This window comes from Rhinatrema bivittatum, chromosome 6, assembly GCF_901001135.1.
Source record: "Rhinatrema bivittatum chromosome 6, aRhiBiv1.1, whole genome shotgun sequence".
NCBI classification, from domain to species: Eukaryota; Metazoa; Chordata; class Amphibia; order Gymnophiona; family Rhinatrematidae; genus Rhinatrema; species Rhinatrema bivittatum.
In genome coordinates this window covers 136183960-136203441 of record NC_042620.1, presented here as the reverse complement: position 1 = coordinate 136203441, position 19482 = coordinate 136183960, and the positions used below count along the sequence as shown (strand labels likewise).

Here is a 19482-nt window from a genome sequence, read left to right as displayed (position 1 = left end):
GGGGGAGGAGGGGAATAACACCGTGGCACCCTACCCTATCTGGGACACAATTATGTTGTGACCACAGCTATCATAGCAAGAGAATGCAATTCTTTTGTTACCAAAAAGTTTCCGAGACAGCGAGCACAAACAAATTTTTGGCACTGCCCTAAAGTAGGATCATATATAATTTATAGACACATATCAAAACAAAAAAGCACCCAACATTTTACATATTGAAACAATATCTTAATGCAAAATCTTTATTCATTTTGTACTCGCATGTACATTCTAAAACACCTCCTAGTATCCATCTCGTTGGCACCCTTCCCAGCATATGTTAATGTATATACCGGTACTAAACAACTCACTCATACTCCATACATACCATACACACTGCAAATAAAAAAACTCACACTCAGAATACCAGACTAAAATTGCAGCAAAACTCTCAAAAGTGTGAGTGTGAAGATACTGAACTCTGCCCTGTCTGATGTCAGGATGATAAAGGGGATGGAACAGCTCCCCTATGAGGAAAGACTACAGAGGTTAGGACTGTTCAACTTGGAGAAGAGACGGCTGAGCGGGGACATGATAGAGGTGTTTAAAATCACGAGAGGTCTAGAATGGGTAAATGTGAATCGGTTATTTACTTTTTCGGATAATAGAAGGACTAGGGGGCATTCCATGAAGTTAGCAAGTAGCACATTTAAGACTAATCGGAGAAAATTCTTTTTCGCTCAACACACAATAAAGCTCTGGAATTTGTTGCCAGAGGATGCTGTTAGTGCAGCTGGGTTCAAAAAAGGTTTGCATAAGTTCTTGGAGGAGAAGTCCAATACTTGCTATTAATCAAGTTGACTTAGAAAATAGCCATTGCTATTACTAGCATCAGTAGCATGGGATAGACTTAGTTTTTGGGTACTTGCCAGGTACTTGTAGCCTGGTTTGGCCACTGTTAGAAGCAGGATGCTGGGCTTGATGGACCCTTGTTCTGACCCAGTATGGGCCTTGGTGACGAGCTGCAGTAACATGCTCCTGCTCACATCAAATCTCACCAAGCTTCTCCCTAAACTGCCTACAGTCTTTACATCCTAGCAAATCCCTGCTTTTGTTGTCGTTGTCTGTCACTCTCTAGTTTGTATATTAAATCAGATTTAAAGCTTACCTTTCTTAGTTGGGTTTTCTAGTAATACTATTTTAAAATTTTAGTTACTCTTACTATTTGTGGTCTCTCTTCCAATTTTCTTAGTTTCCCCTGTGCTTTGACCTTCTAAGGTGATGCCGCGCCTGCCTCATTACTTGTCGTTAGGGAAGCCATTGCCATGTTTCCTGGGATACGGCTTCGGTCCAGGCGTCGGTTGCCATAGCAGTACTAATTTCTCCAGGTAGCTTTGGGACTAACCACTGAGCATAGGGTGGTTGGACACTACCTTTTTGCCAATTTTTTAATTTTGCTCCTTGACCCTGCTTTTAATATATTCCCCTGAGTGTCAGTAACTTTTCTCTGATTTATTTCTGTTCATCGCTGCCATTTTTTTTTTATCTTTAAAAGTCCTCTACTTTCCTTATATTCATTGCCATATTCATTTTCCCAAATCTCTCACTTTTTTTTTTTTTAGCCTAACTCACATTTTCTCAGGGGTCTCCTAGATCTTTGGTGACAGTGAAGAAACGGCCTGGGTGTCAGCTGAGCACAGTTGAATGTGGTGGGCCCAGCATCCAGCAGCAGCACCAACAGCATGCGCAGGGGCAGGAGTGGAGGCTCAACTAGCGGCTGAGGCCCACAATATGCATAGACTCCCGGGCAGCTAAGCAGCATCAGGGCTGTTGCGGCTGCCAGTCATTCCTGCTGCTAGAGTCATTGTTCCCTTAGGCTTAACCCTGCCAGGCCTAGGTATACGAGGCGCGATCCGAGGGAGTCAGGAGCAGGCTGCAAACACACTGAGGCGCTGTGGCTGCCGGCATCCTCCAGCCATGAGCACCAAGTAACTGGGTGAGTGCCCTGAGGCATCGCTGTGAAGATAATTTTTTTTTTTTTTTTTTAAAAAGCAACGATCAGCGTCGGAGAGCTTCAGGAAAGTCTATGGCACACCAAGCCGGCTAGGCTGTGGTCCCACTGATGTCACTGATGAAATCAATGAGTGCCTGTGGCTCAGAGGGGGGAAACCATGCATGTAAAAAATAAATAAATAAATAAATAAATAAATAAAAATCGATCAATCAATTAATTAATTTTAAAAAAAGCCAATGATGGTGGCCAGGTTAGGGGACCCTGACCACCTGATGAAACCCACCTCCCAACCTCAGAAGTATACTTTAAAACTGAAATCAGCCCAGTCACAGAGGGTACCAGTGACCTACTGCAAGGATACACCCTGGTGTTATCTTCAGTTTTTGGAAAAGATTTGGTTTCAAGATCCAGGAGGAAGTTCTGGCTGTCCTTCCTTCCTGACTGAAGCTCAGAGAATTGCCTGCTTCAGGGAATCCCTCCCATCTGGGATCCAGAGCAAAGAGATAAAAGGACTGATTCACAACCAAAGAAGTCCGGGAACTCACCTAACAGCGAGTAAAGGCAAAGCCTAACATTCTTGACGACACCCATCCGGTGCTTTCAAACCCCTGGGGAGAGAGAGAGAATTACTCTCCCTCTCCGCAGAAACAGTAACTTTGTATTTTGGTCAGCCAGAAGGGGTGTTCTGCCCATCCAAAGGACACCCTGCCCACCTGGGGACTCCATTTTTTCCCAAGCCCTGGAGGGTGGACGTTCCCCCTGGCTCTGGCGTCAGACACTTCTGCACAGATTGAGGAGCAGACTGTAAAAAGGAAAGATTCTGTGGTGCTGTGGATACACTTGTTGTACTGTCTTTCATAGATTTGCAACAGTAAAGATTTTGTTTGGACACTAACATGTTGGCTCCAGTGACTTTATTTAGCCCATCCAGCACACACTGGGACATACAGTCCCCCCTTCCTCCCAGAGATAAGAGAACAAGGACACGAGGGGTCATCCTTACCGCCCGAGGCCTTGGGAGTAATTCCCCACCCCACCCCCCACACTCAACAAAGGATGAAAGGAAGAGACCATGCAAAGCTAGCCTCAAAGAGTGAACCAAATCCGTTTATGGCCCCATCGGGTAGCACTCCAGCACCCAGGGATGGGGTTATAGGTGTATGTAGGTGTGTGTGTGTTGACATATACTCATGTCTGCTTTGATAATTGATATAAATGTTTGTGCAATTCTGTCAGTTAATTTACATATGATATTACAAAATTACCTCCAGCATGTGGGGTTTTTTTATGCTATACAGTTTATGGAATGGGTTCTCCAGTCCCTAATATTGGAAGTCCTTGAACAATTCAAGAAGAATTTCAGACTAAAATGTCAGTGTCTCTAGTATATGGAGGGTGACAAATTAATTCTTTGGGAGGAAGATGGTTCCCCTCCCCCCCCCAATAAAAAACTATACAGCCTCGAGCTCAGGTTGGAAAGGAAAGTAATCAAATTCAAAATCCAAACCCTATTCAAACTTCTACTCAACCTTTTATAGATGGGAAAAAAAAAAACTCATTCTAACCCCCATTCGGAGCTCACAAGTTCTCTATGGCTAGTGTGCAGCATGAACATCTCAGACATCTTACCTTGGGAGTCAAAAACAATTGGCTGACAATCCCTATTTTGCTTCCAGCCGCATTTGAGCACTTGACCTCCTTCCACAATGCCCATCTGGGAAGTGTTTGCTTTGGGGGCTCCTACCAGCAAAAATATCCTACAAAAAGGAAAAAAAAAAAGGTGCAGATTCAAGATTTGACCTCACAGAGGTGCCAGCTCTACAACATTCTGACCCTAAAAAGCAAGTCAAGTTGATTCATAGATAGATACCAAGCACATAACATCAGTGGCTAGGCAGGAGCATAGTAAAGACAAAAAAAAGTGTTCTCTGTTTCCAAAATAAGACTGGCATGGTGCAGTGCATAAGAAAAGTCAAATGCCCATGGATGTGCACTGCGATGCAACTGCCTTGGGGTTGGCTACATTGAAGTGCTGCTGCACTTCAATGTAGCCAACCCCAATGTATATTTGGGCTGAAATTATTCTGCAGCTTCAATGGCTCCCATAATCCTTCCTGTAAAGAAGTTCATACAGCAGTAGTTACTAAGATGCTCTTTGCCAACCTCTAGGTGTCACCATTTCCTAAAATGTGATGTATCCTCTGGTTGCAAGTTGTGAGTGCTGCAGCAGCAGGACCCAAAAGCCTAGAATAGTGCTTTTTCATGACTGCTTTACCCTTTTCTAGAGTTGGAGGTGTCATGTCACAAAATTTCACAGCAAAAAATATATTTACATTTTAATTGATATTTGGGCTTCTTTTCCAACTGGCAATTAACTTCCAAATAACAGACAGTTAAAGCAAGCTGGATGGTCACCCGACTACTGTCAAATGAGGAATGATCTAGGAACCGCCAGTACTGTCTGCTGGGCTGGTCCTCATCTGCCTCCATCATGCCATCCCCCACCACATGCATGTCTGGCAGGAGGAACAGTGCTCAACAGCATGTCAGCTTTGATGCCCATGTGGGGAAGTCTCATGGTGTCAGCTACTGAACAGTGCACTCACTAGCTGTGGGGAAGGGGGCTAAAGAAAAGCTGGGGGATATGGCTGCTGGGTATGGGGAATGATTGAAAATACCACACATGGGGGGACATACATGGAGTGGAGTAAGGTGGAGTGGAGCAGAGTGAGGGAGACCTACATTGGAGTGGGGGTGGAGACAGAGAGACATTGTATATGGGGTGAGACAGGGAGAGGAAATTGTACCTGGGGTGGAGGGGACAAGAGAGAGACGAACATGAGATCGTGTGGGGATAGAGAGAGGGAAAACATCATATGAGGTTGTGGAGACCAGGTAAAAGGATAGGGGCGGATTTTAAAACGAGCGCAAATAGCCTACTTTTGTTTGCGCTCCAGGCGCAAACAAAAGTACGCTGGATTTTAGTAGATACGCGCGGAGCCGCGCGTATCCGCTAAAATCCTGGATCGGCGCGCGCAAGGCTATCGATTTCGTATAGCCGGCGCGCGCCGAGCCGCGCAGCCTACCCCCGTTCCCTCCAAGGCCGCTCCGAAATCGGAGCGGCCTCGGAGGGAACTTTCCTTTGCCCTCCCCTCACCTTCCCCTCCCTTCCCCTACCTAACCCACCCGCCCGGCCCTGTCTAAACCCCCCCCTTACCTTTGTCGGGGGATTTACGCCTCCCTCCGGGAGGCGTAAATCCCCGCGCGTCAGCGGGCCTCCTGCGCGCCGGGACGCGACCTGGGGGCGGGTCCGGAGGGCGCGGCCACGCCCCCGGGCCGCCCCGGGCCGTAGCCACGCCCCCGGAACGCTCCCGACACGCCCCGAAAACGGCCCCCCGACACGCCCCCTCTGAAAACCCCGGGACTTACGCGAGTCCTGGGGCTCTGCGCGCGCCGGTAGGCCTATGTAAAATAGGCTTCCCGGCGAGCAGGGCTCTGAAAATCCGCCCCTCACTGTATATGAAGACAAGGAGATGGAGACCTACAAAATATGAAGGACATGGAAAGTGAGACTGTTCCTGGGATGCCGTGGGTAGGATGGAGCTGGGGTAGGGAAAGGGGAGCATTCAGGATGGGAACATAAGAAATTGCCATGCTAGGTCAAACCAAGGGTCCATTAAGCCCAGCATCCTGTTTCCAACAAAGGCCAAACCAGGCCACAAGAACCTGGCAATTACCCAAGCACTAAGAAGATCCCATGCTACTGATGCAATTTATAGCAGTGGCTATTCCCTAAGTAAACTTGATTAATAGCCTTTAATGGACTTCTCCTCAAAGAACTTATCCAAACCTTTTTTGAACCCAGCAAGGGAGAGAAAAGACCACAGATAGAGGGCAAGAAAGCTGAGGCTGGTTGGACAAAGAGTGAGAGGGTGATAGGATGACAGAGTGTGCAAAGATCTGGGAAGTGTCAGACTAAATCTGGGATGGTACATAAGAACATAAGATATGCCATACTGGGTCAGACCAAGGGTCCATCAAGCCCAGTAGCCTGTTTCCAACTGTGGCCAATCCAAGTCACAAGTACATGGCAAGTACCCAAACATTAAATAAATCTCAAGTTACTATTGTTTATTAATAATGGCAGTTTATGGATATTTCCTCTAGGAACTTATCCAAACCTTTTTTAAACCCAGTTACAGTACCTACCATAACAACATCCTCTGGCAATGAATTCCAGAGCTTAACTATGCACTGAGTGAAAAAGAATTTTCTTCAATTTGTTTTAAATGAGCAACTTGCTAACTTCATGGAGTGCCTCCTAGTCTTTCTATTAACTGAGAGAGTAAATAACCGATTTACATTAACTTGTTCATGTCCTTTCATGATTTTGAGGACCTCTATCACACACACACCCCCACCCCCCCTCAGTCATCTCTTCTCCAAACTGAACAGCCATAACCACTTTAGCCTTTCCTCATAGGGCAGATGTTCCATCCCCTTTATCATTTTGGTTGACCTTCTCTGCACTTTCTCTAGTGCAGCTATATCCTTTTTGAGATGGGGCGACCAGAATTGCACACAGTATTCAAGATGTGCCCTCACCACGGAGCGATACAGAGGCATTATGACATTTTCCGTTTTATTAACCATTCCCTTCCTAATAATTCCTAACAGTCTGTTTGCTTTTTTGATCGCCACAGCATACTGAGCCAGCGATTTCAATGTATTATCCACTATGATGCCTAGGTCTCTTACTTGGGTGGTGATTCCTAAGATAGAACTTAACATTGTGTAACTACAGCAAGGGTTATTTTTCCCTATATGCATCACCTTGCACTTGTCCACATTAAATTTCATCTGCCATTTGGAAACCCAATCTTCCAGTCTTGCAAGGTCCTCCTGCAATTTATCACAATCTGCTTGAAATTTAACTACGCTGCATAATTTTGTTTCATCCGCAAATTTGATCACCTCACTCGTCTTATTCCTTTCCAGATCATTTATAGATATATTAAAAAGCATTGGGCCTAGTTCAGATCCCTGAGGCACTCCACTGTTTACCTTTTCCACTGTGAAAACAGACCATTTAATCCTACTCTCTGTTTCCTGTCTTCTAACAGGGCAGAGAAAGTGAGAGAGAGAGAAAGAGAGGAAATAGGGACGGAGGGAGCTAGAGAGGGGATTAGGGATGGTGGCTGAATAAGAAGAGTGGATGCAGGACAGCAGAAAAAAGGGATTGGAGTCAAGAGGAAGGGGAACAATGGGGAAAGAGCTTGAGATGGTGAGGGGCTAAGAGGAAGAAGAAAGTAGCCGAGGGCTGTGGAGTGCGTGGAAGACAGCAGGAGACACAGGAGGCTGGGGAAGAGTGACAATGTGGAGAATGGGAAGATGGTGAGAGAGAGAAAGAGGGAAAGAAGGGCTGGGAAGAGAAGTGAGATTAGGAGATAGAAAGCTGGGCGACAGGGCAAAGATGAAAAGGAGATTGTGGTCTGGGAAGAACAAAGAAGGTACGAGAGCAAGAGAGGTAGGATAGGGAGTGGTGACTGAGGCTGCAAGACAAAAAAAAAGATGTGGAGAAATGAAAAGTAGAGAGGTAAAGAGATGAGGATGGGAGAGCTTTAATGTGGACGGTTGGAGAGAGTCGGCAGGGGAATGAGAGCCTGAAGAGAGGCAATAGTTGCATGGTATGGACAAGGAAGCCAGATATCTGGAGATCATTGAGAGTAAGATGAAGGGCAATAGAGGGAACGGCTAGGGAAATAAAAAGCTGAAGCAGTAAGAACTGGAGGAGGAGGAGAAGCAGGGGGTGATATCTAGTTTTGCGCAAAGAAGCACAGAAATGGGATGAAAGAAAAAGATCAATGTCAGAGACAGAAGTAGGGAGGAAGTGAAGGAAGGAGGAGAGAGAGAGAAAATGGAAAGGAGGCTTTGAAAAGGGAAAAATTAAGAAGGCAGCAGCACTGAAAGCCAAAAAAACTAATACCCAGACAACAAAGGCAGAAAATATTTTATTTTAAAGATAGTTATTGAACTATGTCAACTTTGGGAATGTGCATTTGTGACGTCTTTAGAGGAGGAAAATCCCATCTGCAGAAACTAAAAATAGTAGAGCGATAGTGGATGCCATGCAAGTATCTTTGTTCAAACAAATGGTATTGGAACCCACGAGAGAAGGAACTATACTCGACTTAGTGCTCACTAATGGAGATAATGTCTCCGATGTCCAGGTGGGCACCCACCTCAGCACCAGTGATCATCAAACGGTATGGTTTAATATCACTAAAAGAATAGGGAAAAGAACCACAAAGACCCGAGTTTTACAGTTCAAAAACACAGACTTTGAGGAAATGGGGAAGTACCTGGAGGAAGAACTAAAAGGATGGGAGAACGAGAGAGATGTGGAGCAGCAGTGGACCAATCTAAAAGGAGCAATCACCAAGGCAACTACTCTATATGTTAGAAATGTAAAGAAAAGCAAAAGAAAATTGAAACCTATCTGGTTCTCAAAGGAGGTAGCTGACAAAATTAAAGCTAAAAGAACAGCATTCAAGAAATATAAAAGATCCCAAAGGGAGGAACACAAAGAAGAATATCTGATTCAACTGAGGGAGACAAAGAAATTAATCAAGATGGCAAAATGTCAAGCAGAAGAGAGGATTGCCAAGGAGATAAAAAATGGTGACAAAACATTTTTCAGATACATCAGCGAAAAGAGAAAAGTCCATAGTGGTATTGTGAAATTAAAAGGTGGTAATGATCAATGTGTGGAGAGAGACGAAGATATGGCAGAAATATTAAACGAATACTTCAGTTCTGTGTTCACTAAAGAAGACCCTGGAGAAGGACCATCTCTACACAACAAGAAACTGGAGGGAAGTGGAATAGATGAAAATTCTTTTACAGTAGAAAATGTATGTGAAGAGCTAAAGAATCTGAAAGTGGACAAAGCCATGGGGCCTGATGGGATTCATCCAAGGATACTGAGGGAGCTCAGAGATGTTCTGGCGGGTCCGCTGTGTGACCTGTTCAATAGATCCCTAGAAACGGGAGTGGTACCGAGAGATTGGAGAAGAGCGGTGGTGGTCCCGCTTCACAAGAGTGGGAACAGAGAGGAGGCTGGTAACTACAGACCAGTTAGCCTCACTTCAGTGGTGGGAAAAGTAATGGAGTCACTGCTGAAAGAGAGAATAGTGAAATATCTACAGTCTGGAGAATTGATGGACCAGAGGCAACATGGATTCACCAGGGGAAGATCCTGTCAGACAAATCTGATTGACTTTTTTGACTGGGTAACCAAGGAATTGGATCAAGGAAGAGCACTCGATGTCATCTACTTGGATTTCAGCAAAGCTTTTGATACAGTTCCGCACAGGAGACTGGTGAATAAAACGAGAAGCTTAGGAGCGAGTGCCGAGGTGGTGACCTGGATTGCAAATTGGTTGACGGACAGAAGACAATGTGTGATGGTAAATGTTCAGTTCTGGAGACCGTATCTACAAAGAGACAAAGACAAGATGGAGGCGGTACAGAGATGGGCGACCAGGAAGGTGGAGGATCTTCATCGGATGATGTACGAGGAGAGATTGAAGAATCTAAATATGTACACCCTGGAGGAAAGGAGGAGCAGGGGTGATATGATTCAGACTTTCAGATACTTGAAAGACTTTAATGATCCAAAGACAACGACAAACCTTTTCCGTAGGAAAAAAATCAGCAGAACCAGAGGTCACGAGCTGAGGCTCCGGGGAGGAAGACTAAGAACCAATGTCAGGAAGTATTTCTTCACGGAAAGGGTGGTGGATGCCTGGAATGCCCTTCCGGAGGAAGTGGTGAAGTCTAAAACTGTGAAGGACTTCAAAGGGGCGTGGGATAAACACTGTGGATCCATCAAGTCTAGTGGGCATAAATAGAGAGGAGGCAGCAAACACTGCACGGAGCGGCAGTAGCCACTGAGGCATTCACGGAGCGGGATGCCAGTGGCCAGTAGTTGGTGTTCCACCTTCAGGCAGCAAAACACTGCATGGAGCGGCAGTAGCCACTGAGGCATTCACGGAGCGGGATGCCAGTGGCCAGTAGTTGGTGTTCCACTTTCATGCAACAAAACACTGCACGGAGCGGCAGTAGCCACAGAGGCATTCACGGAGCGGGATGCCAGTGGCCAGTAGTTGGTGTTCCACCTTCAGGCAGCAAAACACTGCATGGAGCGGCAGTAGTCACAGAGGCATTCACGGAGCGAGATGCCAGTGGCCAGTGGTTGGTGTTCCACCTTCACGGAGCGGAAGGATGGAGGGCTGCCATCTCAAAAAAAAACAAAACAAGCAAACAAAACAGGGGTGGGTAAGGGGCAGGGGTGTGGCCTGCTGGTTGCGGCGGTTGCTACCCCTGATTGAGCTGGATGTTCACTAGGATGGCGCTGCTCTCTGCATTGGTGGAGGGGTGGAAGGGAATTGGGGCCGGAGGGTGCTGGAAGCCAATAGAGACGGGTGGGAGGGAGAAAAAAGGGGGAAAAAATGGATAAACTGCGTAGCTTGCTGGGCAGACTGGATGGGCCATTGGTCTTCTTCTGCCGTCACTTCTATATGTTTCTCTTTCTCTGATGTCACACAGCCTGAAGAGTTGGACTTCTCAGGGTTTCTAGTTCTAACTTCTGGTCACCTTCTCTGTATTTGGTTTAGATCCGTGTGTGTTCTGCACTTATAACAGAGGTGAAGTAGTTTACTAGTGTTTATTTTCTTTGTAAAGATCTGTAGCAATCTGTTTTCCATTTTCCCAGTAGGAGATTTATTGGTGTTCTAGGGCCCAGGGCAATATTTACAGTGATGCCTTTCATAGGTAGGATTTTTCTGACTGAGTCCTGGGAATTAGTGCTTTTTGGTATGTCAAATTTTCCTTATAGGTTTGAAATATATTTTTTTCAGACTTTTGTCTTATTTCCAAAATGCCTAGAAGTAGAGAGACTGTGTTATTATTACTAGATTACTCTAGACTTTGTTTATTATGTACACTGACCATCATCTGTGGCGGTATAATTGTATACTATTGTACATGTTTTATAGAGCAATAAAAAGAAACCTTTAAATAAATCATAGTTGAGTGGTATTATCTGAATTCAATATTGTAAGAAAATGGGCTATTATTATTATAGAAGGTTTGTGAAATAATAAAGTGGTAGATGGATCAGTGGTAGAGTGGGAATAAGAGAAGATGTACATGAGAAGGGGGAGAGAATACCTGGAAGGTGAGCAGATAGGGGAAGGGGAAAGAGAATACCTGGGAGGAGGGGAAGTGTAGAAAGTGTAATATAATATCTGGAAGAAGGGAGAGAGGAGTGAATAGAGGGAGGCAGAAGGGGGGGGGGAGTGTGGAAAAAACCTCTGGAGGGCAGGAAAGAATCCCTGGAGGGAGGGGAGTTGGGAGAAAGAGAGAGAAAATGCCTGGAGGGAGGAGAGGAGAAAAGAATGCCTGGAGGGAGGGGGAGAGAGACTGCTGGAGGGAAGGGGAGAAGAGGGAGAGGCTGCTAGAAGAGATGAGAGAAAATATATGAAGAGATAGAAAGGGAGGAGAATGCCTGGAGGAAGAGAAGGGGAAAAGTGTGAGAGAATGAAGAGAGTGGGGACACTACTGACAATTTTCATCCAGGGTGCCATTTGACCTAGAGCCAGCCCTGCACACACAGACAGACACAGATAGACACTGCTGAATTCAATGCAAACCTAGCAAGAAATGACTTTAGTGCAATGGAGCTGGTGGGTTCATTTCCTGACAAACTGGCGTGGGCTCAAAGCTCCAGGGAGGAATGGCAGGAGCTGCAGTAGAGGGAGGCAGTGCTGGACAGCCCAAGTTTGCCCTGCTTGCTTTAGGTAGGGGGCAGAGGAATACATTACACGTGGACACTGCCCTATCCATGTCACTTCTCCCCACATCCAAAGCCTACGCCAAAAAGAGTGTATGGTGTATTTTAGGGACACATATTATTACATGCAGAAAACAGAGCTAAACAGGGCAGTAGTGCTGTCTGTAAATACTTATACACAATTATAAATAATACAAATAAATTGCATATGAATATAAAATAATTCAATACTTCAGGAAGGTATATTCTAATACCTAAACTGGATATACAATGGGTTTTTCCCCCCCCATCTTGGTCTCTTCTCTGTTTTCATCTTGTCTGTCTTCTAGCTTAATTTCCTAGTTCTCCTTTCTTCATTAATCTCTCTCTCTCAGATAACTTTCTTTACTCATTTCTCTTCATCTTTTTTTCTCCAGCACTCTCTTTCATCATTACCAGTCTTTTTCGCTTTCTCACCCTTCACCTCTCTGTTTCTTGCCCTTCCACTCTCGTCCCCGTTTGTGCTTTTCTTCTCTTCTTTGCTGGCTCTCAGCTCTCCGTTTCCCCCTCTTTTACTTTCCTCTGACTCTTTTCTTCTCACTCCACCATCTTCCTCTCTCTGGCTCTCCCACACTCCGACCTCCCCCCAGAAAACTCACACACGCCAGCATTCCCCTGCTCCTCTCACTTCCCCGCCTATCTTTTCCCTTAGCTCCTTGCTCTTGTTTCTCTCCCAAGCTCTTAGGCCACTAAACTGTTGGTTCCCTCCAAGTCCCAAATCCCTTCTTCGCTTTTCCAGCCTCTTATCCCTGCTTCTCCCCAATCTTGCTGTCTCGCCCACAGTAACCAAAGAGAAGCAGCCAAGCAACCACCACAAGCACAGACTGGGAAGAGGCAGCAGATACCACAGGGTTGAGTGAAAGCTCTCCATTTCCTATGCCCACAGCTGAAGTCTCATTCTCCGACAGCTGTGGGCATAGGAAAGTCCTTGTAACCAAAAAAGACGGGTGGAGGAGGAAACTGCAGTCACGGGGTCAGGAAGCATAGTGCCTCAGCCTCCTCTGTGGTGCCTGCTGCCTCTGGTTTAGTTCTGCGACCAGCAGCCTCTCCTGCTCCTCCCCAACTGCCGCAAGACTAAGAGATACCACAGGTGGTCTCACTGCTGGGGATCACTGAGAGCAACTAGACTAGCTCCTGCTGCAGCAGGGGCTCAGGATCCCCTTTCTCGTGTGGCAGCAGGGGACCCCGTGTACCCCGTGACAGCCTTCCAAGTACCTCTGGTTGAGAACCAGTGGCCTAGAAGATCCCTGCAGCGGCTGATCAGCTGTAATTATACTGATTAAATCTGGTCCATTCTACAAGGCTTGCCACACAGTCTATAGGCTCAGTGAGCCCCTCGTATGCTGTTTGCTCATATGAAAGTGTGGCGCCCCTCCGGGTTGGTCTCTAGATTTCCCTAGTATCCCACAAACCAGCTACAAGGGATACCACAGTTCAGCTCCTCCTCCAGCGGCGGCCTAAATGGGTGCACCTTTCTTTTATAAGTAAAGATTAGAGTAATAAGAGGTGTGGCATTTGAGTTCAGCTTTTGAGGAGAAAGGAACTCCTTTAGTTTCGAGTAAGGCTTACCCCCCTCACTGAGTACATATTTTTGGAGGTTATTTCCTTTCTGGGCCCTTCCTGACAGTTTGGATTTGCCTCTTCTTAGAGTAAGAGACTTTCTTTATGATTTTTGCTATTTTTTAAGAGAAGATCACTGAAGTAGAATTCTGGTCATTTTGGTGATGGCAGCTCCCCTGATCTGGATGCCAGGACACTGAAGGCCTGACAGAACCCTGTCTAGGAGAGAAACAGATCTGCAGGGTAGCGATTCCCCCTTCAGAGAAGATTTTTGGCTATAAGAGATTTATACTATTTCTGTTTGGCAGGAGGTTTTTTTTTCCTTGTCCACCCCTCCTTTCCTAGAGCTGGGCTGGAAGGCGCAGTTCTGAACTTCACCATCTGACCCCTCCTTCTGAGAGGTCCATTAACTATAAGGAAGAAGGTGAACAAATCTGAAGACCCTCAACAGAATCTTCACCCCCAGGGACACAGGCACAAGCTGGGTAAAAGGTCTAAACATCTGTGGACTCAGGTAGGATTTTCCTGTGTTCTATGGGGATCCCTGCGCAGAACAGGATTGTCCCAAATTACTGGTAGTAAGGTAAGACTGTCGTAAGGAACCGAAGCTAGAGACACTTACACAGCAGAAAGACAGTGAGCAGTAATTGTATTTATTCAGAACTGGACACTGATTTAACTTTTGGAAGAATCAGTAATTTATTATTTGAACCCCTAGTTCTGTGTCCAGTGCATCACAGACTACAGAAGGAATTACATACAAGGTGCCTAGAAAAGCACATCACTGCCTGGGCCATAAGCATCAGCTCCCCTCCCAGGAAAAGGCCCACAGCTCGAGGATAAAGGAGGGGCGTGAAGAAAAATCAGTGAAGCTAACCTCAGAGACATAAATTATTTTTGTGTGCCCTAGACCCTTGAAGAAAGATGCCACTTCGTAGAAAAAGGTTACAAAAAGATTAACAGATGAAGCCTCTCAGAGGAGTGCTCTTTGTCCAGCACTACAAGTCTTATAAAGATGGACACAACTTGGAAGAAGACGACCAAGTACAGACCCATCGTCAGCTACCTGTATCTCAGATGTTTAGTCTGATCTATTTTCTTCTTTGTGATCGCCTTAATAGATTTGTATTGCCAATGTCTGCTTCACAAGATGGAGTCTGTTTCAGGATCACCCATATAGCATTATTTCTTCTATCACCTAACAGTCTCTCTTCCCCTTTCCCAGTGCCCAATAAAAACAGGCACACATAAAATAAGAAACCTGGTAATAAACTGACTGGTTTTCAAAAGGACACTCACTGCCTGACCTGAGCACCTCAGTTTTAGACACTCTAAGGTCTGGCAAAATTACAGCTGAAATAGGAACCTCAGTGTTAGGCTAAAAATTCTTCAAGGCCTATCACGCAGGCAGCTAATTTTAAGCCTGCTATTCCACCTGCCTAAATGTAGATACCCAGCACTGGAAATCAGTGTCGATGGTTCCAACTCTAACTTACCTTCCCTGCCCTGGCACGGCCCAGGCACCGAAATTTAGGGACCAAGTGAAAAAAAGGTGCGTATATTTGGGTGCTCAGCCCTAGCCACTTATCACAGGGGTAAAAATAGGCCCCTGACTCTCAAAGAGAGGTTCCTAAACCCATTGAAAACAGAACTCAAGATCACTCAGTGCACATCCATGCTCACGTCTGCACATTCCCCGCGGTCACTCAGTGCACATCCATGCTCACTTCTGCACATCCATGCTCACGTCTGCACATTCCCCGCAGTCACTCAGTGCACATCCATGCTCACGTCTGCACATTCCCCGCGGTCACTCAGTGCACATCCATGCTCACGTCTGCACATTCCCCGCAGTCACTCAGTGCACATCCATGCTCACGTCTGCACATCCATGCTCACGTCTGCACCTTCCCTGTGGTCACTCAGTGCACATCCATGCTCATGTCTGCACCTTCCCTGTGGAAGAAACTCACCCTTAGAAAGGCATCCTCCGGTTATATGTCTGCTTTATATTATGGTCAAAAGATTTGGATTTACCCAGATATTACTAGATCTACACAAGATCGTAGAAAAATATTTATCAGTGTAAATGTATCATTGAGACCGCACGATGCTAGATATGTGTACTTTGAGCCTTTGCAATTAAGATATTTCCTGGATTCTTATAGGCCAGCTTCCAGCATTAATTAGAGAACTGTTACACATACATTAAACTGTAATTGTCTTGACATCCGTATTTCATCTTTTTTTTATTTTCTGGATAAAGTTTGCTTTCTTCATTTTGAATCTCCCTTCATGTCCTTTCATGATGGGTTTTTTGCACCGGGGCTAGCTTATTCTTTTCTTCTTTTCGATATTGGATGTCTTGAATTTAGAATCTATGTAAACCCAAAATTTCTGTTACAAGGTTTTGTTTTTTTTGCTTCTGTTTATTATAAATTGCTATTAAAAAAAAAAAAAAGGCATCTTCCACCCAACTGCTTTGCTGGCTCACTTTAAATTAATTTTAAACACAAGCATTTGATTGTTTCTGCAAGAGGGTAGGTAGTACAATAGTCGGCTTCATCTGAAAGGCTCATGTACATCATCCTCTTTGCATAATTCCTCTGTTGGTCCAATAAGATCCTCTCCCAGGGTGTAAAGAATACAAGATGTAAGTAAGCCAAAGCATCTCTTCTCCAAAACCAGAGGCCCTGTAAACCAAACCAGAAAAATCCCTGCCAAGAAATAGGAAATCCTGAAAAATGTGCAAGGAGCTGCAAGCTGGCTACATATTTGCTAACGAGAGCTGTACAACATATCTTCCAAAAATGTAAACTTAATGAGGCCACAAAGATGAGAGCTATTTATGGAGAACAAAGCCAAGGAGTAAAAATAAAAAAAAGGCAAGAAATGCAGGCTTACAGTTCCACCGCAATAAACGTTACAAGCTAAACAAGGACGGAGCCTTCTCATATAAAGCAAGAGAAAAAAAAAAGGATATAGATTTTTTTTTTTAATCCGGGTAAACAGCTGTGCATCTGCTGAAAACTGCACGTCCTTCCCTTTACTACAGGTAAAAGTGGCAGAGAAGGAGAGGGGGTTAGGTTGGGGTGGAGCGAAAGTACCGCTGGCGCTTTCATTTCGACAATTACATGCACATTGCCACCCACTGGGTGCTGCCAGCCTCATTTTCAGAGGAACATCCTGCATGGAGTTTCCCTTAATACAGTGCTTGCAGCCCCATGGGACTGGCAGCCCTGCATTTAACAGCGCCCCCCATCGTGTATTTAGGGCAATAACTGCATAATACGTTTTACAGTAATGAATGTTTTAAGGTCAAAAGTCAGGATTTCTCTCTCTTATTTACAGTTCCATTGTGCTTAACAGAGAAACAATCAATATGCCTCAGGTCCCACTTTGACCGTAAGCTCTCTGGGGCAGGGACTCGTATCTGTACTGTAATATGTTGTACACTGCTCTGGTTCAGGGCACGCTATAAACACCAAAATAATAATAATAATGGTGGAGAATAAGACCGCAAGACCCATCTAGCCTGTAAACTTTCTCTTGTTGGAGCAGCACAGAACAGACTTCAGTTTCATCCATGCTTCCCTGCAAGGAAGGATCCTGTTCGATTTTCCCGTGCATTCCGATACCATTTTGGCCTCTGCCACCTCTGTTGGGAAGCTCTTCTAAGCATCCAAGACTCCTTCCATCAGGGCATATTTTCTTATGTTTCTTCCAAGTCTAGTCCATTTTAGTTTCAGGCCATGATCCAGTCAAGACTCTCCTTTCCTGTATGTTAGTCCACTCAGCTATGTAGAAATAAAGCACTAGAGTCCAATAAAAAAAAAAAGTTCACATCTACAACTGTTGATTTTTATTTCTACCTTTCCACTGAAAATGCCCATCTCATGCACATGAGATGCAGCCTGCAGAACTGGACACTACTTCAGATGGCATCATACCAACACTTTGCACAAGGGCATTATCCCCTCCTTCTGCCTGCTGGCTAGGCCTTTCCTTATGCACCCTACCTAGCATTTCTTTGGCTCTTATCACTATCTTGCCACACTATTTGGTAACCCTGAAATCAGCAAATATCATGACACTTTCCCCCTTTACCTCAATCCCTCTCCTGTTTGATACATATCAGCGCCTTGTCCCTGCCTTAGGTCATTCCTCATTTTGTCTCCTCCATCTGGTGTGTCCACCTTGTTGCAGTATTGTAGTGTCATCTGCAAATCTTTCCCACCAGCCCCTCGGCAATATCCCCTATGAATCTATTGAGCAGAACTGAACCCAGAGCTTGTACCTGAGGCACTCCAGTGATACCTGTCCTTTCCTCAGGATGCAGTCTCATTTACCACCACCGTTTGACCCAGTTTCCTGCCTTAGGACACTAAGCTTGTTTATGAAGCTTCCTGTGTGGGACAGCATCGAAGGCCTCATTGAAAATTGACACATCCGCTGCCTCCCCCTTCTGGCTCACATCCTGCAGTCTGCTGTGTTCAACATACCTGCTGAACAAAATATTCAATTCATGCCCCAACTTCCGCTTGGCCAGACACGGATTCCCCGGAAATGCTCTGCTTCTCTGATTTAATGTTTTGAATGATTCATAACTACTTCCTTATGGAAAACGAGAAGTTCCACCACCCTTGCAGTGTCTTCATGTCCTCCTGACATATCCCAAAAATGTGGTGTGGATAAGACACCAAACACAAAAGGTTTTTAAGGACACACACAGTCGCCGCCTAAGCCTTCTTTTCCTTTGAAAAAAAGGCCAAAAACAAACATAAAAGAAATTCAAACACACCCAAAACAAAGTTTGCTGAGAAACAGTAACAGTATCCTCTGAACAATGCATTTGCTATGAGTGATATTCTGGTTCGCACTGGGAATTATTTAAATGCGCAGATAGGACTTCAGCTGCTAAAAAGAGATTTCTGCTTTCTCCGGTTGTTAGAAGTGAGAAAACCATTGGGGTTTCCTTGTTAGTCCACCTGAAAATGAAGAAAACCTTAACAAACTAATTATTTACTGGACTAACTTAATGCATCTGTGACGAGCTTTAAAAAAAAATAATCTGAGACTCTTTATTAGCAGTGAATCTGGAAGATTTTACTTTCAAAAGCTTTAACAAAAATAAAATCAAAAATGTGAAAGTAGGTGGTTTTCAAATTTCACATTTCTTTCACAATGAGAAGTTGTTATTCAGTGTTGAATAATACATTTCCTGATACAGGGAAAACTTCCAAAACCTTTCACGCAGAACAAACCAAAGGGTTGCGCCATAAAAGTACCATAATGCATGTCAAAACTACAACACCTCGAGGCAAAGGAACCACATGGATAAATTAACCTTACATAAGAACATAAGAAATTGCCATGCTGGGTCAGACCAAGGGAGGAGGAATAGCCTAGTGGTTAGAGCAGTGGGCTATGAACCAGGAGACCAGCGTTTGAGTCCTGCTATCCCTTGTAACCTTGGGCAAGTCACTTTACCCTCCATTGCCTCAGGTACAAAAACTGATAGAGAAATTCCTACAGTACCTGAATGTAAACTGATGTGATATCTCTGATCGAATGTCAGTATATAAAAATAAATAAAGTAGGGGGAACATGTAGATCTAGGGGCAGATTTTAAAACCTGTGTGTGCTACCTGGTGTGCACAAATGTATGCCTGATTTTATAAATCCGGGCATACATTTGTTATAAAATGTATGCCCGGATTTAATAAATTCATGTGCACACGCAAGGGGGTGCACACTAGTGCACCTTGCACGCACCAAGCCCTAGATGGCTTTCCCCCATTGGCTCCGAAGTTGACCCACCTTCCCCTACCTGTCCCACCCCAGCCCTTTATCCCAGAAGTTACACCTGCCAGAGGCAGGTGTAACTTGCACGTGCCGGCAAGCGATCCCCAGCAGCCAAAGAGAGGCCCCGCCCTGCCAATTTTTTCATGCCCCGGGGCTTTACTCGCACCGCCGGGCCTTTTGAAAATAGGCTCGGCGCCGTCCCCCCCACACGCACACACACACGCGCGTA

General features: G+C 45.1%; 1 protein-coding gene across 1 annotated transcript in view; it reads right to left on the bottom strand.

The window, feature by feature from the left end:
- Nucleotides 1–19482, bottom strand: part of ITGAV (integrin subunit alpha V) — a 182176-nt gene that overhangs the window by 145041 nt on the left and 17653 nt on the right. The window contains exon 2 of the mRNA XM_029605959.1: nt 3623–3750. Within this exon, the coding sequence (XP_029461819.1) occupies nt 3623–3750 (128 nt within the window). The remainder of the gene's footprint in view (nt 1–3622; nt 3751–19482) is intronic.